The sequence below is a fragment of the Carica papaya genome, chromosome 9, assembly GCF_054855325.1.
Source record: "Carica papaya isolate Zhongbai chromosome 9, ASM5485532v1, whole genome shotgun sequence".
Classification (NCBI taxonomy): Eukaryota; Viridiplantae; Streptophyta; class Magnoliopsida; order Brassicales; family Caricaceae; genus Carica; species Carica papaya.
Window position 1 is genome coordinate 34,873,915 of NC_142317.1, and position 26,152 is coordinate 34,900,066.

A 26,152-nucleotide genomic window follows, 5' to 3' on the forward strand; every position below is an offset into this window, starting at 1 on the left:
AGAAAAAAGTATACAGTGTTTCAAGAAATTCATACATTCACTGATAACACTTTATAAATTAATATGTGAGAGAGATGTAAATTGTTATTTTAGGAAATTCCCAGTACTATACATATGCATGTTTGTAATATATATAATTAGCAACTGATTGAATCTCTTCACCCTCCACCTCTTACCCACCACAAAATTGTGATCATTATAGGTTCATGTTTTGTGATAATATGTCCTTCATTTGCAGTGAATATAGGCCCCTCATCACAAAGTTCTGTAATAATTAAAGTGGAGTTACCCCATTAACATGTACATGATCATCACACACACACACTACATATATATAATATTTGTATGTATGTAAATAATCATCCTCAGTGCCTGATTCAATAACATGGTTTCATTGTTATTCTTGATTCTTATCTCTCTGCATTTTTCAACTCCATCACTAGCTTATTACAATGGCTTTATGCAATGTTTTGATTCCCATTTAAAATCCTCCTCTAACATAATCTTCACCAGAAATGATCCGCAGTATTCTTCTGTTTTGAAATCTTCAATCAGAAATCTCAGATTCTTGAACTCAACTCTCAAACCTGAACTAATTATCACTCCTACTCATGAATCCCACATTCAGGCAGCCATTCTTTGTGCCAAGAAACAAAGCTTGCAGGTAAGGATCCGAAGTGGCGGCCACGACTATGAGGGTTCATCCTACTTATCTCATCTTCCATTCATGATCATTGACCTTGTCAACCTCAGGTCCATCAATGTTGACGTGGAAAACGAGTGTGCATGGGTTGAATCTGGTGCGACAACAGGTGAATTATACTATAAGATTGCTGAGAAAAGTAAAAGCTACGGTTTCCCAGCTGGGACTTGTCACACTATTGGAATCGGAGGACATATAAGTGGAGGTGGATTGAGTGTGATATCAAGAAAATATGGTTTAGCAGCTGATAATGTGATAGATGCAAAGATAATTGACGCGAATGGAAGAATTCTTGAGAGAAAATCCATGGGAGAAGATCTTTTTTGGGCCATTAGAGGAGGTGGAGGGTCAAGTTTTGGAGTCATTCTTTCATGGAAAATCAAACTCAGTCCAGTTCCGAAAATAGTGACCGTGTTCAAGATCGAGAAAACACTGAAACAAGGAGCAATCAGACTGCTCCAAAAATGGCAAAACATTGCATATAAGCTACCTAAAGAGATTTATCTTCATGCAACCATGGAAAACATCGATACTACAAGCAATCCACATGGAGAACCAAGTATTATAATTTCCTTCGAAGCCTTGTTTCTTGGACAGACTCAGGAACTTCTCCTTGTAGTGCAAGAAGCTTTTCCAGAATTGGGTTTATCTAAAGAAGCCTGCAAAGAGATGAACTGGGTCCAATCTGTCCTTTACTTTGCTGGATTCTCGCCAAATTCTCATTTCGATCTATTGCTTAATCGCAGTGGACGAACATCGTTCAAATCCAAAACAGACTATGTGAAGAACCCTATTTCAGAAACTGGTCTAGAAGGTTTATACAAATTTGTTCTTGCAGAGAAAAAATTCCGGGTCCATTTCGAACCTTACGGAGGAAAAATCAGTGAGATTTCTGATTCCGAAACTCCTTTTCCTCACAGAAGTGGAATCATGTATGGTCTCCAGTATTCAGATTTCTGGGAAGATGAACAAGAAAGTGAGAAACATATAAAGTCGATGAGAAGCTTATATAATTACATGGGAAATTATGTTTCTAAAAATCCAAGAGCTGCGTATTTAAATGGACGGGATCTTGATCTGGGCATGAATAGAATTGATGGGAATACAAGTTTTGAAGAAGCAAGCACTTGGGGCTTCAAGTATTTCAAGAATAATTTCAAGAGACTTGTTCATGTGAAAACTGCTGTTGATCCTTCAAACTTTTTCAAGGATGAACAGAGCATTCCAATATTAGAGTAATGCAATTAGGGATGTGCTTAAACGAATGCATGTAGTATTATGGAGATAATTAAATAAATTGCAAGGGACTACTTTATTTGCTATATATATCTAATTACTTCTCTTTTTGTATTTAACTCTTTCTAAATTTATCTTCCATATATACATCTTATATATACAGATTAGATAAAATGAGCTTACAACTCGGTGAATAATCAAAAACTTATAGTAGTTCAATGTTGGGGATATAAGTGTTATAAGTCTACGATCCAATTATTCGTGTAATATATTGAATATATTATTATTTGACAATTTATTTTAATATATGATAACAGTATTTTATTATCATATTTATTATCTTATTGTTTAATTTATGTGATAAAGTACTTAATTAAATTTATAGGTTTTACATCAAGATGAAGATTTTGATAATGAGAGTGAAATCTTTTATGATTTAATTTAAAATGTTCTTAGTTGTTGGATCATCAAAATGAGACATTAATGACCCGAAAAGACTAATATATATGTGATAGTCTCTATAAGATAAAGATTAGTTGATCTTATTAACTAAATTACATATATAGATGATGCATATGGAGATACGATTACTGAACCGATCCAATTGAAAATTTCTAATAGTTAACATTACTTTAAACTGTCAATAGAGTATTCTCTTATTTTGATAAAATGTAAAAATTTTCTTAGATCTGAGATCATCAGAATCATTGATAACTCATTTATTATATTTTAATTCTGAACACCTATAGTTATAGAACTACAGTTGAAAGAATATTGAGTGTGATTAAATACTTGTATAATTAATGATTGATTAAGACGGAATCTGTCAACTTGGATAATAAGTTTAAACTTTATGTTGTCATTTATTATAATGACTAAATTAAGACATTGGTCATTGTAGTTGAATCAAAGAAAAAAAAAATTTTTTATGTCATTCACTAATCAATTATAATTGACGTGAAACATAAATCATTACCTATTGAGATTTGAAGGTTAAACCATATCCTAGGATTAACCCCATAGCAATAATGACGGAAGAAAGTAATACATATTTCTTTAATAAATTCTTGAGAGTAATTGTACATTTTACATTATCTAGTCGTTAAAAAGTGTTGTTATATGTCAACCTTAATTAGTAAATTTATTAACTAATTTGCTACCGGTTTAATATTAAATTTATGGGATCGTACCTTAACGAGTGTTCTGACTTTTGATAAATAAATTAATTATTTTAATTATTTAAGAATTTAATTAAAAAATTTAATTTAATCAAATAAATAAATTTTTTGGTCTAAATAAAATATTATTATATTTTTTACTAGTATCGAGAATGTAATTAATATTTGAAATAAATTAAATTTTTCTATTTTTAAAATAAAAAATTAATATTTATATTTTGATTATTATATTATTAATATAATAATATAATACATAGAGCTATTATAAAAATTAAGATTATTCTAAAATTTAATTTAAAATTAAATTAATTTATAAAATTATTTTATTAAATAATAATAATTAAAAAAGATAAACATATATATATTTCATATATATATATATAAATATATAAGTGTGAAAAAAAAGGTGGATGAATCCAAAATAATTTTGTACGTCTATAGGGAGAGTCCAAAAGGAACTTCTCCACCCATGTCACCTACATATACGTATATGATAAATATATAGGTGTAGAGGTTTTGAAAAAGTGTGGAGAAGAGAACTAGAAAATTTAGCCGCACACCAAGAAAAGAGAAATTGAAGAATTTTTCTGTTAAAGTTTTGTGAAAAAATTCCGTGAATGAAAGAGTTGAACAGTAAATATTAGTTTCAGTGTGAATACGCATAAAATGTTCGTATTTTCGAATAATTTTAATTTAAGAATTCGCTGTCAAATATATTTTAAATTTAATATTTAACTTACAATATAATTTTTAAGCACAAATAGATCAGATTAAATTATTTTTTTATCTTTCGCCGCATATCATGCATATATTACAATCCAACATTAAATTAAGTAGAATTTAATTAAAGATAATAATAACAATATATTTATTGTATAGTAAAAGAAAATAATTTCAGTACTCTCCCTCTCTCTCTCTCTTTCTCACTCTTTCAAAAAGTTCTGATTATGTGATTCAGATTTCTATAAGAGATATTTATGTCGTGAATATTTCGTACAGTTTATTATTTATTAATGTGATTGTATATGTTGTTACGTATGTTAATATTAAAAAATTATGTTTGTGTGTAGATTATATATTAATTTCATGAATTTTTAACATAAATAATATAAAAGCTAATAAAGATTATAAATTTTCAAATATGGCGAACCACTAAATATGTAAAAGTATTCATATAGAATATCATGCAAATTATAAAGTTCATGAATAAAATTTATATCTCTATCGATTTTTTAGCCGTAATATCATGTAATTTATATATTTTAGCACCTTATAATTATTATTAAATTAAGATTTAAAATTTTATATTTGTATGACTTACAAACAACATTAAAGATCTTCATATATCCATAAATTAAAGACTAAATAAATATTTAAAAAATCGTGACTTTATAATTTTTTTAATTTATATATATATATATATATATATATATATATAACATAACATTAATTTTATATTAAAATTTATACTTTCACAAAGTAATATCCAATAAAAATTTATATTTGCTCTCAAAAAAAAAATATGTATAAATTGTCTATTTTACTGAAATTAAAATTTAATTAGAAGCTTTACTAATTATGAAATTAAAAATTCTATTATTTACAATTAAAATTATTTAATTATAAAATTTTAAAAACCAATAATAAAATTTATTTTAGAAGATTGAAATTTTTTTTCTCATTAAATATGGTATGGAAAAGTTTTTTGACCATTTTGTATTTTCAATAATAGCTCTTGAAATATTTGTAGTATACATTCTATGAATGTGTTATATAATTATATATATATATATATAAAAGTCAGACTTTTAGAAACTAAATTTTCATTGTGAAAGTGAAAAAAGTCATGCAATTTGCACTAATGGGTTTGTACCATATCATCATGTTTGGTGCTCTGAATTTTTAGACTTTTTGACTTATTAAATCACCTTAAATCGCCGAGTAATAAAATAATACATGAAGGACGACGACGAAGCGTCTGTCGACAAAAGAATTACTCTAAGATGATCGTTTCATGGCTATTGAGAACGAATCAAATCAGATGATTCTATTTCTCGGTCTTTCTGACTTGTTCTTACGGAACTAACGTCGAAAAGATTGATTAAAAAAAATCAGTCATTCATGACTACTGATGAAGTATGAATGCGATTGTCTCGTAATATTTGACGTTAATAGACTTAAAACTTATATCATTGGCGTTTTAGTAAAGTTCCCGTTAATTTTAAAATCCACGGTTCGAACTCTGCAATTTTCATGTGTTATTTATAACGAATTCGTGTCACTAGAAAAAAGAACTTTTTACTCTTTCTTGAATGGCTTCAAGAATTTAGCAGCAGCAAGATCAGAAACACAGCAGAGGATATCGCCGTCTTCAATTCGCTCGCCATGGAAATTTCAAATTCCTCTGCAATCACAAACCAGAATCCTTTAGTTTGTATTTCGAACTCGCGGTTTCTACGAAATTAGATCTCCTTGATAATTTGATACAACGAACACAACATGATAGCAACAAAACAAGTAACAGAGGGAAAATCTGTAATAATTCATTATTCTCAGTGTGATACCAAATAATACAAGCTAATTTTTCTGTGAATATGTATGCATAATGTGTTCATGATAAAATCAGATTTGAAAATAATCTCGTAAATTATTACAAATCAATTGATTTTTCTTCTTCATCATCTTCCTCTTCATGCCTTACTTTTATGAGGAGGTATACTCTGTTCATTCCAGAAGAAATTCCCTGGATCAACTGCAGTCTTCACCTTCACCAACCTATCAAAATTATCACCAAAGTATTTTCTCCCATAAACTTCACCTTCTTCAAAGATTTTCCCACCATTTGTGTTGGTTCCAATATCTAAATCTCTGTAATTCAGATAACTACTTCTGGGATTTTGAGAAACCAGAGGTGTCATGAACCCATAGAGAGTTCTAATCTCATTCATAAACTGCTTGTCTGCATCATTCCCTGGTTCTTCCCAGTTCACAGAATACTGAATCTTGTAAAGCTTTTCTCTGTGTGGAAATGGAGTTTCAGTTGAAGAAAACTCTCTCATTCTCCCTCCATAAGGGTTGAAAACCAAACCCACTTTCCCAATCTTGATCATCTGCTTGAATAGACTCTCCAATTCTGATTTCCCAATCTCCTTACCCACATAATCTGATTTCCTCTTCAAGAAATTTGCAGAGTCAAGATTTCTGTCAAGTAAAACATCTGGGGAAATCTCAGTGACATTATCAAAATTTGCCCACCACAGAACAGATTGAACCCATGTCATTTCTGTGCAATTCTCCTTCTTCAAACCCATTTCAGGAAACTCCTTTCCCAAAAGGGAAACCACTTCATCTGCTTTACCCAGAAACAATGTGATAATAGTAGTCCTGATTGTTCTCTTCTTGTTTCTAGTAACAGGTTGAATTAGAACTCTCATGAACAAATTTGGGTCGGTTTTTGGAGCAACGAACTGCCATTTATGAGTTATGTCCAAAGCATTTTGATCCATGAGATATTCTAATCTGAAAACTGTAACAGTTTCAGGAACAGGAACAAGTTTGATCTTATAAGATAAAATCACACCAAAGCTTGCTCCTCCTCCTCCTCTGATCGCCCAAAACAGATCTTCCCCCATTGATTCTCTATCAAGAATTCTTCCATTCACATCAACTATCTTCGCATCCACCATATGATCAACAGACAATCCATGTTTTCTCAGTATATTTCCATACCCGCCGCCGCTTATATGTCCGCCGGCACCGACCGTCGGACAAACTCCGGCGGGGAACCCATGAACTTTACTCTTCGTCCAAATCGCGTGGTACACTTCGCCAAGCGTCGCGCCGGCGCCGACCCACGCTGATTCTTCCTCCATGTCTACGGTTACCGTTCTCAAATTGTACATATCGAGGATGAAGAAAGGGGAATCGGAGACGTAGGAGATCCCGTCGTAGTCATGGCCGCCGCTGCGGATTTTGAGTATAAACCCTACTTTCTTTGTACAAATTACAGCAGCCCGGACATGGGATTCCTCCAACGGGGTTATAATAATAATGGGTTTCGGCGCTGAGGAGGTATTGAATCGGGCATTACGAATATAAGCTCGAAGAACAGAGGTGTAAGAAGAGTTTGTTTTGGCGAAAATGGTGTTTGAGATTTCTGGATTTGTTTCCTTGATCATGCAGTTCAGAAAACTTTTGTGAACAGAATCTTCGTTTGCAGAAGATGAGTGAAGAAGAGTGAAGAGAAGGAGACAGAGTGGAATGAAGTCTATAGGTTTCGCCATTGTCGGTCTGGTTTGAAGGTTTTTGAAATGATTGGCGTTGAGTTCGGTGGTTTCCTGATTGGTTTATAAAGGAGCGTTATTACGGCTTAGTTAGTTTCCCGGAAAATCCCAAATAGGAAAATAGAAAAAATCTAATGAGACGGAGGAATCTACGGGGGAGACACATGACGTGGTATTATATTTTTAATTAGTAATTTAATAAAAATTAATTATGTTTTAAATGATTTAATTATTTAATTATGATTATTCGTTTTAATACCATTAAATGCGAATAAAGTTTTTAAATTTAATAATTCTTTTTTTTAAAAAAAAAAACCCCACCAAACATTCTTAATTATTAAAATTAAAATATTAATCCACTAAAAAAATCACTAATCAGTTAATTTATAATTATTAAAATTAAAATATGTTTATTTTATGTTTAAAACACTATTATTTTATGATTAAGATATCACTAATTTATTACTAATAAAATTTTAATACTTATAAGAAAAAAAATAAAATTTATTAAAATTTTATAAATTTTTTTATATTTTTTATTAAATTTTTGAGACGAATAATAATTATCAAACATGTTTTAAAATTTTGATTTTTTGCACCTTTCATGGAATAACAAGATTCCATATGTATAGAATTAATATCACTTCCCACCAATCACACATTTTTAAATTTCATAATTTTCTTTTAATACAAAAAAGTCAACTTGATCATCTTCTCCCCAAAGAAAAAGTCAACTCGATCGTGTTTTTGTAAGAAAAAAAAAGTCAAAGTATTCCAATTCCAAAAACTTAAATCCAAATTTAAAAAAAAAATTAAAATAAACCCGATATGAAATAGCAAAAAGAATTAATTAATTTGAACGTAATGTTTATTTGTTTAATAATATTTCGATTTGTTATTTGATTTGTTTCATATACATGTATTATATATACTATATATTTTTTTTTATCCATATACTCTCATCACTCATTTTTCGTCTCTTTTAATATTTTTGGCGTTCAACACTTAAAGTCATTGTTTTAACATTATTTCATCTTTGCATATGATGATATTATAATATACATTATAAGACAAGCGTTTAGTGCAGGAAAAACTAGTTTTATTTGAACTTTATTCGATATGAACATTGGAGAGCTGGACGAGAATTTTGTCTCTTCTATGAAACATATACTCCAAACTTTACGCTAACCAAATTTAAATGTATAGCTACCATACTTTGTAAATCTCTAAATTATTTTGCTTGGTAGTAATCATCTACTCGATGAAATGCTACAAATCTACTAAATACCTTTTCATTGACTTAAGTTATCAATTAACTCCCAATTCTGTCAAGGTCCATCAGGATATATAAGTTGCACCATGTTTTGAAGGTACAATTTTGTGGTTTTAGTGACCATACTCTATAACTCTCTTGATTTGAAAGTCATTTGTCCTACCGTTATTCACTTGTATTCTATTATTCACTTTCTACAGGATATCATCACTCAACAAAATTCTACCTGCAAGAACACTACACCATATATATTCTAGTGTAAATCTTAAAATGCAGTCATAAAATCTCCAACATAATTGTATTTAATCTTAGGTAACCTTGCACTTAGAGTGTGAGAATACTCGATGAATCTCCAAACTTGCCTTGCAAGCATTACCTTATTGAAACTTTAGAAATCCCAAAAGCCTATACCGCTTGTTCTTTTACTCACACGTATCACAGACCATTTAAGCCAACGAATAAATCTCTGACTATCTTTGTTTTTCCGTCAAAAAGTCGATCCAATATATATTCTAATATAAATCTTAAAATGCAGTCATAAAATCTCCATCATAATTGTATTTAATCTTAGGTAACCTTGCACTTAGAGTGCGAGAATACTCTATGAATCTCCAAACTTGCCTTGCAAGCATTACCTTGTTGAAACTTTAGAAATCCCAAAAGCCTATACCGCTTGTTCTTTTACTCACACGTATCACAGACCACTTAAGCCAACGAATAAATCTATAACTATCTTTGTTTTTCCGTCAAAAAGTCGATCCAATATATATTCTAGTATAAATCTTAAAATACAGTCATAAAATCTCCATCATAATTGTATTTAATCTTAGGTAACCTTGCACTTAGAGTATGAGAATACTCGATGAATCTCCAAACTTGCCTTGCAAGCATTACCTTATTGAAACTTTAGAAATCCCAAAAGCCTATACCGCTTGTTCTTTTACTCACACGTATCACAGACCACTTAAGCCAACGAATAAATCTCTAACTATCTTTGTTTTTCTGTCAAAAGTTCGATCCAATAGACTCTATTTGATTATAGCCATTACGAGGTAATACTTAAACTACGACTTTCAGCATATATTAATATTTAACAACAAAATACTTTATATTATGAAAATAATTGTTACTATATATATTTTTAATGAGGTTTTAGTTACACTAATTAAAGTTGAGCTATTAAAAAAAAGAATTTTTTTTTTCTTCTAAACTAGATCAAAACATACATAGTCAAAATCTCTTGGTTCTTCCAATATTTTATTTCCCCATGTTTATATTTGGTTTATATATATATATATATATATATATATATATATATATATAAGCATCTTATCACCTTTTAGTCTTTAATTACGGAACAAGCAACCTTCCAATCATACAAAACTCAAAGTCTTCACCAAGGAAAAAGTCAAACGTGCATACCAACTAATTCCAAATAAATTATTCATCCACATTCATTGGTTCATTGCCGATTGTTAATAAGACTTCAAGCATTCTAAAAGTCACAATCCCAAATTTTCCAAGTTGGATCGTAAGTGATTTTGATACATATAAAAATTGTGTGAGTATTTTAGAATTTGAAGAGTTTTATGATTGAAAATTCAAAATTCGTTTTTTAAATTTTCCCGAATCTAAACTTTTTAATAATACGAGGCATAAATTTTAACGAAGAAATGACAAGTTTTAAGTTTACATATAATTTTATAAACGATTAAAATAAAATATTCCCGATTACGTTAAACAAAATTTAATTATTGCATATGAACTATCGAAAGAATTACCAATATTTATTAATTCAATCTTTACTGTTCGATATAGAATTTTATCGTTATTTAAATTAAATATGTGTAAATTTTAAAATGAATTTAGTAGAAATTTTAGATTTGTTATTAACACAATCCCTAAACTAGTTTTTTTTTTTTTTTCAATTAACTCTAAACTAATTTATTTTATTTACTTTCTTTACTCATTTTGATAAGTTTAATATTGAGTGGTGTCAAATTTTATTAAAATATTTATTTTTTCCGTAAGTCTTATGAATATTTTTACATTATTAGTAGTAGTATTTCTAATAGTTTTTTTAAAAAATATTAATATTCTATATTTGTTATTATTATAATTATATTATATTATGTTATAGTAAGTTGAGATGCATTAAGATATTATTAGTCAAATAAACTACGTGCCCAACTTCTTCTCTTACTCAATAACCCAAAACATAATCGTTACCATCTTTGCTTGGTTATATGTAACATGTCTCATATAATAAACATTTTTGGTATATATTAAAAAAATTAGTACAATCAATGGTTTAGTGTAATTAAAATATTTGTACTTTATTTAAAAATTAAGGATTAAATTTTAGTCGAGTATGACCAATTTGTAATAACTGAATTAGTAAAATTAATGACTTGTAACTTAGCAGAAACCTCTCAGAAATTTGTGAAAGGTGAATGTTGATGGTGCTTATCGTGCTGCTATCAATCTCGTCTGCTGTGGCGAACTTATTAAGGATGAGGATGGTATTTGCTTGAGAAGCTTCAACAGGAAGATTGACAAATGCTCTGTTCTTCATGTCGAGTTTTGGAGTGCTTTCGATGACCTTCAACTCATTTGACATTCTGGATTCTGTAGTATTATTCTGAAAATGGATAGCGTTTTAACAGTGTAATTACTTATTAAGAAAATTATAGCACTAATACGCATGCCGCTCTCGCTCGTGAGATCAAATACTTATTATCGCATGATTGACATGTTAGGATCCAACATGTTTATCGTAAATAAATGTATTGATTAGTTCGCAAATGCTGACTTCTCTCTACTGATAGGCCTCCACTCTCGTATTCAGGTGTCAAATGATCTTCAACAGCTCTTCACTGACGATATCATTAATATTTCATAACCTCAAATGTGCATGACGTTTATTTTTTTTACTTTTTGATGATTAAATTAGATTAAATTTCAGTGAATTTACTATATTTTTAATATTTTTTTAATTAAAAGAAACACATAAAACTTCATATCGTGTATGTAATATTTATAGTGAAAATTATTTTTTAGGTACTTGATAATTAAAAAAATTAATTTAATTTATTGAAACGATAAACATGGTTTGATTTTACACCACGAGGAGGCGCGTCTTAAAATTATCATGTGGGTGCGTGTGCACCAAAAATCTCTTGGTCTCACGTGGAGAGCGTGAAATTTATAAGGTTGACCAAGTCAAACTGGCTTCAATCAGTCGGCCAGCCCACTCGGAGGTTGACTTTTCAACCCTTTCCTACCTGGTATCTCCAGAGCCGCCCCGCGTTTGCGTTTTTTCAGTCGGACACGTGGCATCATGTGGTTGTAACACGTGTCATTCTCTGGATTCATATTATGAGACTACTCTTTTTGGCCTTTGTAAAACGACATTGTTTTTGTCGCTTTGTCTCCTGTCCTCGCGATAACGTCATGTCGTTTCGTGCTTGTTGTTCCATTTGAATTTTCACTAAGATCACCCGATCTTTTCAACATAAAATATATATATATATATATATACATATATTATAGAGTTGGTGTAGTAGAATTCACTTAGTCTTTGTTTAATTTAATATATTACCCTATAATCATATTAGATTTGATTATATCAAACTTAAATTAGATTTCAATCTTAATTAAAATATAATCATATTATGTATTATGTTTTCGTAAATCTTATATTATAAAAACTCAATTAAATATCGTTTTTTACAAACACTTACTAACATTTTTTTCTTTTATATAAATACCGTTTATAACCACGTAAGTGGAATTATTTATTAAAAAAGAATAATACGACATACTAATGAGTTACGTGTTTTTTCTTCTAAGTGAATAAAATTCGAGATTGGAGTATATTGGTTAAGAAAGGCAAAGGGGTTGCAAATGAGAAAGAAGACGATTGCGAACGAGAATCATGTACGAACCAACATAACTTTCGAGAATTTAGTAGGTATAACGACAAAAGATAATCGAGGTTGATATCTCATTGTTTCGACATGTTTTCGATTTCTAAAGTTAGAAAGTTAGCATTTTTTAGGTCGCAAGATTTTACGAAGAAAGGCCTATTCGTGTCCGAGGAAGGCTTAACGAAAGGCATGGAATTTGGGCCAAAACTTGGACCTTAAACAGTATAAAGAAAAGCCCATCATCACATTATAATTTTTGTCCCACCAAATGATATATATATATGTATATATGTAGGGGAAAAAAGGAGAAATTTTTTGATAATAGTGATTGATTGAAATCAATACAACTAATAATACAGAGAGATAATCATAATAAACCTCTCTGTTTATGGTTCAAATGATATATATATGTATGTATATAGATGTCAAGGAATTTCCATTCCTGATCACAAACTAATTTTGTGAACCTATCATATATATATATATTGTCTATGCCGCAGTTTTTAGAGGAGGTATACTCTGTTCATTCCAGAAGAAATTTCCTGGATCAACTGCAGTCTTCACCTTCACCAACCTATCAAAATTATCACCAAAATACATCTTCCCATAAACCTTTCCTTCTTCATACACATTCCCACCAAGCTTATTAATCCCAATATCAAGATCTCTATAATTTATGTAACTCCCTCTAGGGTTTTGAGAAACCAGAGGAGTCATATACCCATAAAGAGTTCTTATCTCGTTCATGAACTGTTTATCTGCTTCAATCCCAGCATCTACCCAGTTCACAGAATACTGAATCTTGTAAAGCTTATCTCTGTGTGGAAATGGAGTTTCGGTTGCAGAAACCTCTTTAAGTGCTCCCCCATAAGGATTAAAAACCAAACCTGTTTTTCCAATCTTGATCATCTGTTTGAATAGAGATTCCAAATCTGGTTTACTAATCTCCTTACTCACGTAATCTGATTTTCTCTTCATGAAACTTCCTGAACCAGGATGTCTATCAAGTAAAACATCTGGGGTTACACTGTTTACATCATCAATGTTTGACCACCATAGAACAGACTGAATCCATGTCATTTCTGTACAATTCTCTTTCTTCAAACCCATTTCAGGAAACTCTTTCCCCAAAAGGGAAACTACTTCATCTGCTTTACCCAAAAACAATGCCATAATAGTCGTTCTTATCGTCCTGTTTTTCTTCCATGTAATGGGTTGTAGAAGAACTCTCATGAATAAACCAGGGTTAGTTTTTGGACCAACGAATTGCCATTTGTGAGTTATGTCAAGAGCATTTTCTTCCATGTAATATTGTACTCGGAAAACTGTAACAGTTTCGGGGACAGGGACGAGTTTGAGTTTATAAGATAAAATAACACAAAAGCTTGCTCCTCCACCTCCTCTGATCGCCCAAAAAAGATCTTCCCCCATTGATTTTCTATAAAGAATTCTTCCATTCACATCAACTATTTTAGCGTCCACCATATGATCAACGGACAAACCGTACTTACGTATCATATTTCCATACCCACCGCCGCTTATATGTCCACCAGCGCCGACAGTCGGACAAACTCCGGCGGGGAACCCAAGAACTTTACTTTTCTTCCAAATCGCATGGTAAACTTCCCCAAGCGTCGCACCGGATCCAACCCACGCAGACAGATCCGCCATGTCCACCGTTACACTCCTCAAATTATACATATCCAGCATGAAGAAAGGGAGATCAGAGACATACGAGATCCCATCATAGTCATGGCCGCCACTGCGGATTTTCAAACGAAAACCAACTTTCTTGCTACAAATCACAGCTGCTTGAACGTGGGATTCTTGCAATGGGGTTATGATGATTTCCGGCTTTGGCGCAGTAGAGGTGTTGAGACGTGCATTACGTAAGTATGCTTGAAGAACGGAGGTATAAGCAGAGTTGGTTTTAGCAAAAATGGCTTTTGAAATCTCAGGACCTGTCTGGTTTGTCATACATTGCAGGAAGGTTTGGTAAACTTCGACTGCCGAAGATAACTCGAATCTGGTGAAGAACAAGAGGAAACAAACTGCGAGAATCGACATAGAGCTTGGTTTCGCCATTGTTGATTCTTTTGAAGTTTCTGGGGTTCGTGTTCTTTTTATATATATATATATATACACAAAAGGATTTATGTGAAGAAAAGAAGAAATAAACTTAATAAGAACACAAACTACCCCATTGATATTTGACAGAGGCTGAGAAGAATTTATAGGGAGGTTTGCTTTGAGGAGAAATCCATGCATGGTGACTCTCTATATTTACGTATTTACTAATTATTTTCAAGTAAAAGCCGACAAGGTTCCGAAAATTATGGGCCCCACTTTCAGCGGAACCTTAAATAATGTCCCCTAAATTGTGGGCCCCGCTTTCAGGGGAATATACTAATTAAATTAATTTTTTATTAACTAAAAATTTTTATTTTTTATTATGAAAATAATCGATAATTTCATTAAAAAAATAACCAATTTGCAATTTTATTTAACTAATAAATTAAATTGAATATTAATTTTATTTTTAATTAAAATTTCTCATTAATAAATTTGAAGCCGACTCATAAATGTATTTGATAATTGAGGGACCTATCTCCATAATTTCTGTCTTTCTCCCACCTACAAGAATTAAATTGATAATATCACTATGACTGGAAATCAAGAGCTGATGATATACATATGTATGTATATATATATATATATATATATATTTTATGTTCAAACAGAAAGTAATCATGGGTGTATATCTGTATACATTATAACAGATCCAACTATTTTAACATAAAATTTTTTACAAAGTTAGTCATTTTAACAGAAAATTTCAATGATGCTTTAGGGTTGAAGTTAAATGATGTTCAAGCAACTTGCTTTTTTAATCTTTACAGTGAATCCCTTCCCTTCAAATATCTATGACCAAGCATGTCAATTTCAACACCTCAATGAAATCTTCTGCAACAGTCTTGAACATTTTCTTAATCTTTCTTCTCCATTTTCAGATGGGATCTTCAGATCCAGTCCAGGAAGTCTTGCTCCAGTGTCTTTCTGCGCATTCCACACCAAACCCACCAATCTCCCAGGTCGTCTTCTTCCCTGATAACCCTAATTACCCATCTGTTTTGCAGGCTTACATCAGAAACCTGAGATTCACATCCCCATCAACACCAAAACCACTTTTCGTTGTCACCCCTGTTCATGTCTCTCACGTCCAGGCATCAATCATCTGCGCCAAACTTCATGGGTTGGAGCTCAGAATTCGTAGCGGCGGCCATGATTATGATGGTCTTTCTTATGTCTCTACTTCTCCTTTTATCGTTCTAGATATGTTTAATCTAAGGTCTGTAAGGGTTGATTTGGAAGATGAAAGTGTTTGGGTTGAGTCAGGTGCTACACTTGGTGAGCTTTTTTATAGTGTTGCAGAGAAGAGTAAGATCCATGGATTCCCAGCTGGGGTTTGTCCTACAGTGGGTGTTGGTGGCCATTTTAGTGGAGGTGGGTATGGAAATTTGATGAGGAAATTTGGGTTATCAACTGATAATGTGATTGATGCCACCATTGTTGATGCAAATGGCAGAGTTTTGAATAGAAAATCAATGGGGGAAGATCTGTTTTGGGCTATAAGAGGAGGAGGTGGAGCTAGTTTTGGAGTCATTCTTTCATGGAAAATCAAATTAGTTCCTGTCCCTCAAATTGTTACTGTTTTTAGAGTTGAGAGAACATTAGAACAAGGAGCAACAGACATTGTTCATCAATGGCAAATTGTTGCACCAAATATTCATCAAGATTTGTTCATTAGAGTGGTTTTGTTACCAGTAACCAGGAAGAACAATGAGACTATCAAAGCCAAGTTTGTAGCTTTATTTCTTGGAAATGCTCAAGAACTTATGGGTTTAATAGATTCGAAGTTTCCTGAATTGGGTCTGTCAAAAGATGATTGCATTGAAATGAGCTGGGCGGAATCAGTATTGTTTTGGGATAATCATCCTAAGGGTACATCAATGGAGAATTTGCTTAACAGACAACCAAAATCAGTCAAGTTCTTAAAGAAGAAATCAGATTATGTGGTTGAACCAATTTCAAAAACTGATCTTGAAGGGATATTCAAGAAGATGATTGAGTCGAGAAAACCAGCATTGACATTAAATCCATATGGTGGGAAAATGAGTGAAATTTCAGAATTGGAAACTCCATTTCCTCATAGAGCAGGCAATATTTACAAAATACAATATTCAGTGACTTGGAAAGAGGAAACTGCTGAAGCTGAAGATACAAACTTGGGTCTGATTAGAAAGCTGTATGATTATATGACACCATATGTATCAAAAAACCCAAGATCTGCTTATCTAAATTACAGAGATATTGATTTGGGTGTGAATGAAAATGGCAATGCAAGCTACTCAAAAGCTAGAATTTGGGGTGAAAAGTATTTTAATAAGAATTTTGACAGGTTGGTGCAGGTAAAAACCATGGTAGATCCTGGTAATTTCTTCAGATATGAACAAAGTATACCAAGTATTGCAGCTTGGGAGGGTAAAATGGCAGAGTAGATGCTGCTTGGAACAGGTTCATATGAGATTTATTTCCTATTTCGGAAATTGATACTGAAAAGGGAAACTGGTATTGCGAAGTTCAAATTTTTCTATAAATTGCATAATGTTTTCTTGAGATCTAATTAATTTATTTTGTAATAATAACAAATATGTAGATAATACAATTAAATTAAACAATCCAAAATTTTAAATATCGAATTTTAGTCTAATAATTATTTATATTTTTGAAAAAATGATAAAAAATCTCTACATTCACGTGTATAACTCTAGAGGTTGCTGGGTGTAAGTAAGAGCTCAGCATATAAACGCCACGTACATGCAGTACCTGCCATCGACCTGCCGCCACCTGCCGCCACCTCCTCTACATGCAGTTTCTACTATGAATCTCTGTCAAGTAGCCATCTTTTCATTTCAACTTGAACTTGCACTCTTCAATGGACAAGAAGAAGCTGGTGGTGCGAGGGGCTACGGCGGTGGCTGTAGCTTTTCTTGCAATCTTCTTAGCTCCTTTCTTTTATCCAGTGCCCAAAATAAAAGGTTCTCGCGACGTGCTACATGCATCTCGAGTTCTTGATCTCTCGACGGCCGGGGCTGTCGCCGGAGAGAGTCTGGATTTTGATCCAAAAGGAGAAGGACCTTACACAGGCGTTGCTGATGGTCGAATTCTTAAGTGGGAAGGCGAATCGGTTGGCTGGAGGGAATTTGCAATTGACTCTCCTCATAGGTATATTTTTATATATGTTATGCTAGGGTTTGAAGGTTGATGTTTGGATTATAATGATTTTAAGTTAGAATTGTTGTGGGGAAAATCGAATTTCATTTTTGGGGGAGTTTGATTCATTTCAAAAGTTCAACATCAAATGGGTATTTATATAGCCGTGAAGTTGCCTACTCCCAACCACAATTATATATGGAAATGTTGTGAAAATAAATCCTGAATACAATCACCCAAAGTAAAGAACAAAATAAGAAAAAACATAAGATTATAGACTCTTATATATGGAAATTATTAGAGTTTGTTTGGAAATATTTCCAGAATATATTGAACTACTCAAAAGAATATACATAGAATATTGTCTAAAATATACTCCGAATATTTCTTAGAATCAAGCTACATTAACAGGAAATTTCTTTAATCAAGTTTCTCATGTACAGCCCCTTCTGTTGATTTGAGCTTATACTTAGAAATTCTTAATTATTTACAATGGTGTGCGTATAAATATATATCTATATGGTTTAGTATATATATCTATATCTACTTCAGCCTCTTTGAAAAGTGAAGAGTGTGTAAATGGTGGGTTTGTTTTGTTTCTGCAACTCATGCTGTAGTCTGAAAAGTTTGGACTCTGTTTTTCATAGTAGATTCGAATTGTAAAAACCTGTTTTTATGCGTTTCTTTTGGTGGTCATCTATATGTGTGTGTGTGTGTATATAAGTGTGTATGATATTATGAAATCATTAAGGTGAATATTGAAATGATAATCGATTAATGAATTATTAATACTGAAGGCAGAGTTGCAGTCAACCATCTTTTCCACAGTTGGAGCATATATGTGGGAGGCCATTAGGTGTAATGTTTGAAAAGAAGAGTGGAGATTTGTATATTGATGATTGTTATCTCGGCCTGATGGTAGTTGGCCCTGAAGGCGGCCTGGCCAAACAACTAGCAATAGAAGCTGAAGGCCTCCGTTTCGATTTTACCAACCATATGGACATCGATGAGCTTGATGATGTTATTTACTTCACCGATAGTAGCAAAGTTTACAACATTAGGTTTGTTTCCTCTTTAACATCCATAATCTTATGGCTTATACCACTTTGTGTGTGTGTGTGTGCATATATATATATATATCCCTATATGGATGTTTCAATTGTTTTCAGGACATACATGAATTTGATCATGAGTGGAGACCGAACAGGGAGATTGATTAAGTACGAAAAGAAAAACAGAAAAACGACAGTGTTGTTAAAAGGGCTTGGATTTCCAAATGGTGTGGCATTAAGCAAAGACCGATCCTTTGTTCTAGTTGCTGAATCCACTCGGTTTAGGGTTCTCAGGTTTTGGCTTCGTGGTCCTAATGCCGGCAAGCATGACGTTTTTGCTGATCTTCCCGGTGCCCCAGACAATATAAGGAGAAACGAAAAGGGTGAGTTCTGGGTAGCTATGTACACCAAGAAAACACTTTTTGCATACATGGGTTTTACTAATCCATGGTTCGGAAATATCCTGCTTAAGTTATTGAACTTCAGTCAATTAAACTCACTGCTAATTGGAGGGACACCCCATGCACTTGCTGCAAAACTGAGTGAGACCGGAGAGATTATTGAGGTGCTGGAAGATTCGAAAGGGAAGACACTGGCATTTATCAGCGAAGTGCTGGAGAGAGATGGGAAGCTCTGGATTGGGTCTATAACCACGCCATATATAGGCATTTATGATTACGATCGGTAAGTATTTGTAAATTTGTTATTATGTTACTTGTTCATGATCATCTCTTCTTCGACGTTGTTGTATTTAGATAGTGTCAAATAACTTGAATTTGTAGTGAATTGTCACATGACAGTCCATGACATTGTCAATAAGGACTTGCTTGTGGCATTGTCAATGATGTGTTTGTGTCTAGAATACGTACCAGCAGTTGCTTGAATATTATTTGTGATATTCTGTCTTCTACGCCGTCAGTTGAGTTTGTGTGACTTTGTATATATGTGTGTTCTTGATCTTTGTATTTTGGAAATGGAAAAGTCTGTTTTTTGACTTCACAATCTGATCTTTGTCTAAACGAGTTATGAGTGTTATATAAAGGAAAAAATTTAAAATTTACAAAAATATGTACTCGTAAATTTTCGTAATTATTGAGTCTTGCATGTTCATGTCGGAGGCATTACAGTCTTTTATTGTATTGCTTAGTTTCATATATCCTCAAAAGTAAGTTAGAAATAAGACTTCCTCTAACTGTGGCGACCACTAGTTGGTATGCTTTGTTCATTCCTGAAGAAATTATCAGGATCAACCTTGTTCTTTATCTGCACTAACCTGTCAAAATTACTTTTAAAGTACTTAATCCCATAAACTTTTCCTTCATCATATGTTCCATGAAGGTTTCTTCCGATGTCAATATCTCGATAGTTGAGGAATGCTTCTCTAGGGTTCTTGGAAACAAACGGAGTCATGGCGTCATAAAGCTTTCTTATCTGATCTAAGTGCTTGTCGATGATATTATTATCTGCTTCCTTCCAGCTTGTGGAATGCTGAATCTTGAAGATATTTCCTGCTCGATGAGGAAATGGAGTTGCCATCTCTGAAATCTTACTCATTTCCCCCCCATAAGGGTTCCATACCATTCCCAACTCATCAAATTCTATTATCAACTTAAAGATTAACTCGATTCCTGTTTTCGGGATCGGTTGTTGAACATAATCTGATGATCGTTTCAGAAAGTACAACGATTTAGATTTCCTGTTGAGTAAAACATCTTTTGATGTTCCTTGCGGGTAATTAGACCAGCTGAGGACCGATTCAATCCAGCTCATTTCGGTGCAGTTTTTCTGCTGTAACCCTAATTCAGGGAAGCTAGTATTCATGACAGACAAAAGGGTGTTAGATTCACCAAGAAACATGGCAATAAAGGCTGCTTTCACAGTCTTTTTTGTACCAGTTAGAGGACTCAGAAACAATCTGAGGAAGAGGTTTTCATCTACTTTATCTGCTATTTGTTGCCATTTCACAACAAGATCTACAGCTCCTTCCTCCATTGTCTTCTCCACCCGGAAGACTGTAACCTTTTTGGGTACCGGAACCAGCTTGATCTTCCATGAAACAACAACGCAGAAGCTCGAAGCTCCCCCTCCTCGGATTGCCCAAAACAAATCTTCTCCCATTCCTTTCCTGTCTAAAACATTCCCATTCACATCAACAATTTCTGCGTCAACAATGTTATCGACTGATAACCCGAATTTCCTCATCATATTTCCATATCCACCTCCTGTAAAATGTCCACCAACGCCAAGAGTCGGGCACACTCCTGCTGGAAATCCATGGACACTGCTCTTTTCTGCAATTCTATAATAAAGTTCACCCACAGTCGCGCCAGATTGAACCCAGGCAGTCTCGTCTTTCATGTTTATATCAATCGATCGAAGATTAAACATGTCAAGTATAATAAAAGGAACACTTGAGACATAAGAAAGGCCCTCGTAATCATGCCCCCCGCTGCGTATTCTCATCTCCAGATCTGCTGCTTTGGAGCAAAGAACCGCGGCCTGGATATGAGATTTGTCCATGGCGGCAACGATGACAAGAGGTTTCCGATTGTTGGCTGTCGTGAATAGCTGGTTTCTTGCATATTCCAGCAAAGTAGATGAAAATGAAGAGTTGTCAGGGGTGATTATGGCATGGGAGATTGGCTTGGATGGCTGAGATCTGCTGTGAAGACATTCAACGAAGGTTTCTTGAACTGAGTCAGAGTTTACGTATAAAGATTCCGAAACTAAAAGAAATGAAGCAAAAAAGAGAAGAATTGCAGACTCTGAATCCTTCATCTTCTCCAGATGACTGTAACCTTCTCTTGGGATTTTTTGGTATATAAATATTATTAATGGGTTATTATCAAACTCTGCAGATATCAAGCAAATCAAATATCTCAGATCAAGAAACTTAATCATACATTTCAGATTATGATTCAATTACCTCCGAATCAAGAGGCCATGGCTGTTTATACCCCTGATTTTGCCGACAACTGCAAAAATCTCTCATCTAGAATTCTTCACGGCCCAAGATTTTTCATTTTCTTCTACAATTTTTTGGCACCAATTAAGTTTCTTTATTAATCACCTTCCATTTGCCTTCCTGATTCCTCTCTTCTTTGCTTACTTGTTAAACGTTTCTCAATTAACTTGGGGGTCATAAATTATTTCTAATATAGTTTTAATTCGTGATTTGTATATATCTTCTGAATTTTTTAAATTTTAACTGTTGACGTGTATTGAATTTGATGTATTTATTTTAAGAAACATTATATATATATATATATATTTTGTGGGAGGAAAACTCCTATCGCTTATTTATTTGGTTTGTAAATTTATTGATGACGTATTTTCAATTATTATAATGAAAAAGTTTTTCATCGATCTTATCGTGTATATAGATACACTGTCGTATATATATCATATAGAGTTTTGTGTGAAGAAAACTCAGTATAGTTTCTCTATTTGGCTTGTAAACCTATTGATAATGTACTATCAATTATTACAGTAGAAATTTTTTTTTATCGATCTTATATGTAGATATAGGCAAACTGCTGAACCACGTTAAATCTTGTGTTGTTTTCGTTATGCATCTTACTTTGTTGAAATTATACGCGGTTTAAGAATTAATTTTACCGACGTTTAAGTTAATTGGAAACTACTTACGTCGAGTATAAATTTAAAATTCAATATAAGAGTAGGGTTTGTTGAGTTAATCCGAAATTAAACTTGGGGTATCAATGAGATACAAAAGAGAGGATCTATGATTATATAGTTTCGTAAATCTTGAAATATTTATTTATAAGAATCACATTAAATATATGAAATTATGTATGATCACTGTAACTTTTCTTTCTTTTTGATGATTTTTCATGTGTATCTTCAAGAAAAAAAAAAAAAAATGAAATACAACCTTAATCCTCTTACTTGGTACAGAAGATTTGATCTTTCTCTAAGCCTTGTTCTTAGTTGGAATGCTTTGTTCATATCTGAAGAAATTCTCAGGATCAACCTTGTTCTTCACCTGTACTAACCTATCAAAGTTATTTTTAAAGTACTTAATCCCATAAACTTTTCCTTCATCATATGTTCCATTTAGGTTTCCGCCAATGTCGATGTCACGATAGTTGAGGAATGCCTCTCTAGGGTTCTTGGAAACAAAAGGAGTCATCGCGCCAAAAAGCCTTCTTGTTCGATCCAAGTACTTGTTAACGATGTCGTTGCCTTCTTCGTTCCAGTTCACAGAATACTGAATCTTGAATTTGTTTCCTGCTCTATGAGGAAATGGAGTTTCTGACTCCGAGATTTCGCTCATTTTTCCTCCGTAAGGATTCCATAACATCCCTACATATTCTGACTCAATTATTGCCTTAAAGATTGATTCGATGGCTGCTTTGGAGATTGGTTTTTGAACATAATCAGATTTTCTTTTTAGAAAAACTGGTCGTTTCGATTCTCGGATGAGCAAATCATCTATTTGCGTTCCGTTCGGAGAACCAGTCCAAAAGGGGACAGATTCAATCCACTTCATTTCAATGCAGTCTTTCTGCTGTAACCCTAATTCAGGAAAGCTATGATTCATCAGAGACAGAAGACTATTAGATTGGCCAAGGAACATGGCAACAAAAGATGCTTTTACACTGTTCTTGGTACCGATTTTCATAGGACTCAGCATCAGTCTGATGAAGAGATTTTCGTCGAGTTTGTCTGCAACTTCTTGCCATTTCACAACGAGGTCAACAGCTCCTTCCTCCATTGTCTTCTCCACTTGAAAAACTGTAACCTTTTCCGGTACCGGAACCAGTTTGATCTTCCATGAAAGAACAACACAAAAACTTGCAGCTCCCCCACCTCTGATTGCCCAAAACAGATCTTCTCCCATCCCTTTCCTGTCTAAAACATTTCCATTCACATCAACTACTTCAGCATCGACAACATTATCAACCGATAACCCGTATTTCCTCATCATATTCCCATATCCACCTCCTGAAAAATGGCCACCAACTCCAAGAGTAGGGCATATTCCTGCTGGAAATCCACGGACATTACTCTTTTCTGCAATTCGATAATAAAGTTCTCCAACAGTCGCGCCAGATTGAACCCATGCACTCTCATCTTTCAAGTCTATATCAATAGATCGAAGATTAAACATGTCGAGTAAAACAAAGGGAACGTCCGAAACATAAGAAAGACCATCGTAATCGTGTCCACCGCTGCGAATTCTCATCTGCAAACCACCTGCTTTGGAGCAAAGTATAGTGGCCCGAACATGAGATTTGTCCATGGCAGCAACGATGACAAGAGGTTTCGGAGTGGCGGGTGTCAAGAATCTCAGGTTCCTTCCATATTTCTGCAGAACAGATGAAAATGAAGAGTTGTTAGGGGTGATGATCGCATTGGAGATTGAATTGGAGGGTTGAGATTGCTTGTAAAGGCATAGAAGGAAGCTGGTTTCTGGTGGTGAAGGTAATGCAGATGAAGCTGAAAAGAAAATCATCGAAACAACAAACAGAAGTACAGAAGTTAATCCCTTCATTTTTCTTTTTTCACCACCACCCCCGTAAGGCTGTGTTCATCTCTTCTGAATTTGGTTAACTTATAGAGCTAATCATGTTAATTAAGATTTGCAGGATTTAATACAGAAATCCTCCTGCTTTGCAGCGATCATGTTAATCAAATGGATACTCCATTGAATCAGTTAATAATTAATGGTTAGGAGATATGAATCTCTAATTTCCCAGTCAAAAAAAAAAAAAACAAAACACATCTTAAATCTCTCTGTAAATGAAAATCAAACTCCATTAAATCTTAGAGATTTCAATCTCTAATTTCCTACTTTGAAGTTGAAAAACAGATTTTCAATCTCTACCCAAGAAAATAATCCATAAAATTGGAAGATCTTGTTCTCTGATTTCCTGGTATTCATCCTTAGGTTATCCAACATGTCTTCTTGTCCGGCACAATCCATTGAACAACATTAACTTCGTCTGTGATTCTTTCTAAGATCTCTCAATCCCACATTAATTTTGTATTAAAACTTTATAAAAGCACTATTGGGATTTTTTGAAGTGTTCAACTTTTCAAGATAATTAGCTGCAATATCAGACAAATTTCAATGCATTTTTTACAGTTATATGAGCAAATTCCATATAAGTTGAGTTTTATCATCACTCTATTAAGTATTTATATAATTTTTAATTAAATCAAGTATAAATTTATAGATAAACTTTACAAAAATTTTGATTTTGATGAACCCTAAAAAACCCTTTGTAAAATATTTTTGTTAATCAATTAAATTAACTAACCCAAGATCAGACATGCTCTTTGCATGGAGAGTGATTAGAGGAGATACTCAAAGGTAATTTTTTGTTATGTCTCATTTTAAAATTAATTAAGAAAGGTTTGAGCATTTGTCCCTTAATTAGTACTAAGTTATAACCTAATATGTTGATCATAACATATTCATAAAATGTTGATACATCAAATTAATTATATATATATATATTATATATTATGTGGGTGTTTGGATTGTCTTCTTTTCATATAAATATTATATACAAAAAATTCAGAATAAAATGTTTGATACGAATCATAAATATGAATTTTTTATACTAATTTTGGGTTAGAGATTAAAAAAAAAAAATTCGTTAGATAAATTGAAGAAAGAACAAAAAAATAATTTACGGAGACTTAGACTTAGAAACGAGAAAAAAAAACTTAATTAAACCGAGCAAATGTGATCCTAATCAATCGACACACTTGTTTACAAATTAATATTTTCCAATACACACTCTCATCGTTGTTGATCAACTAAATCGATAAGTAATAGCATCAAATATAAGAAATAAAGTGTGAGGTCTAAATATATAAGTGACTAGATTATCCTAAACCCAAACTATCCCCGGTCGAGCTAGAATTGTAAACGAAACGTTTCAAAGACCAAGAGCACCTTATAAAATACATGATCTATCGATTATCCACCCTCTCTCCCTACAAATGATTGTAGTTAGGGAAATCCAATTTGCAAACAACATTACGAAAATAATATAAAACAAGAACTCTGCTTTTTAAACTTGTCGTATAAAAAATATTTCTCGTGAAAAAATTTTGAACTTCCACACTTTCGACACCTCTAGAATCCTTAGTTAACTTTATAAGGAACTAAAAACTTAAATTTTTCCCAAATCAAAACAAGTTTCCCAAATCAAAACAAGTTTCCTAAACCTTACATCCCACATTCAC

The 26,152-nt window shown here is 32.8% G+C and overlaps 3 protein-coding genes and 4 pseudogenes across 3 annotated transcripts; 3 read left to right on the forward strand and 4 right to left on the reverse strand.

The window, feature by feature from the left end:
- Positions 1 to 207: 207 nt before the first annotated feature.
- On the forward strand, positions 208 to 2,006 carry LOC110818437 (tetrahydroberberine oxidase-like). The gene has a single exon (XM_022047333.2). The coding sequence runs from the start codon at positions 386 to 388 to the stop codon at positions 1,940 to 1,942; it is 1,557 nt and encodes a 518-aa protein (XP_021903025.2). The 5' UTR covers positions 208 to 385; the 3' UTR covers positions 1,943 to 2,006.
- A 3,629-nt stretch (positions 2,007 to 5,635) lies between these two features.
- LOC110818442 (berberine bridge enzyme-like 21) lies at positions 5,636 to 7,482 on the reverse strand. The gene has a single exon (XM_022047346.2). It carries the CDS (start codon positions 7,398 to 7,400, stop codon positions 5,808 to 5,810), a length of 1,593 nt encoding a protein of 530 aa, XP_021903038.2. The 5' UTR covers positions 7,401 to 7,482; the 3' UTR covers positions 5,636 to 5,807.
- Positions 7,483 to 12,985: 5,503 nt separating this feature from the next.
- Positions 12,986 to 14,818, reverse strand: LOC110818412 (berberine bridge enzyme-like 21 pseudogene; annotated as a pseudogene).
- Positions 14,819 to 15,338: 520 nt separating this feature from the next.
- Positions 15,339 to 17,286, forward strand: LOC110818394 (berberine bridge enzyme-like 8 pseudogene; annotated as a pseudogene).
- Positions 17,287 to 17,598: 312 nt separating this feature from the next.
- On the forward strand, positions 17,599 to 19,616 carry LOC110818419 (protein STRICTOSIDINE SYNTHASE-LIKE 10 pseudogene; annotated as a pseudogene).
- Positions 19,617 to 20,032: 416 nt separating this feature from the next.
- On the reverse strand, positions 20,033 to 21,706 carry LOC148240305 (berberine bridge enzyme-like 14 pseudogene; annotated as a pseudogene).
- Positions 21,707 to 22,639: 933 nt separating this feature from the next.
- LOC110825021 (berberine bridge enzyme-like 14) lies at positions 22,640 to 24,881 on the reverse strand. The gene has a single exon (XM_022055491.2). The coding sequence runs from the start codon at positions 24,444 to 24,446 to the stop codon at positions 22,863 to 22,865; it is 1,584 nt and encodes a 527-aa protein (XP_021911183.2). The 5' UTR covers positions 24,447 to 24,881; the 3' UTR covers positions 22,640 to 22,862.
- Between the last annotated feature and the right edge of the window lie 1,271 nt (positions 24,882 to 26,152).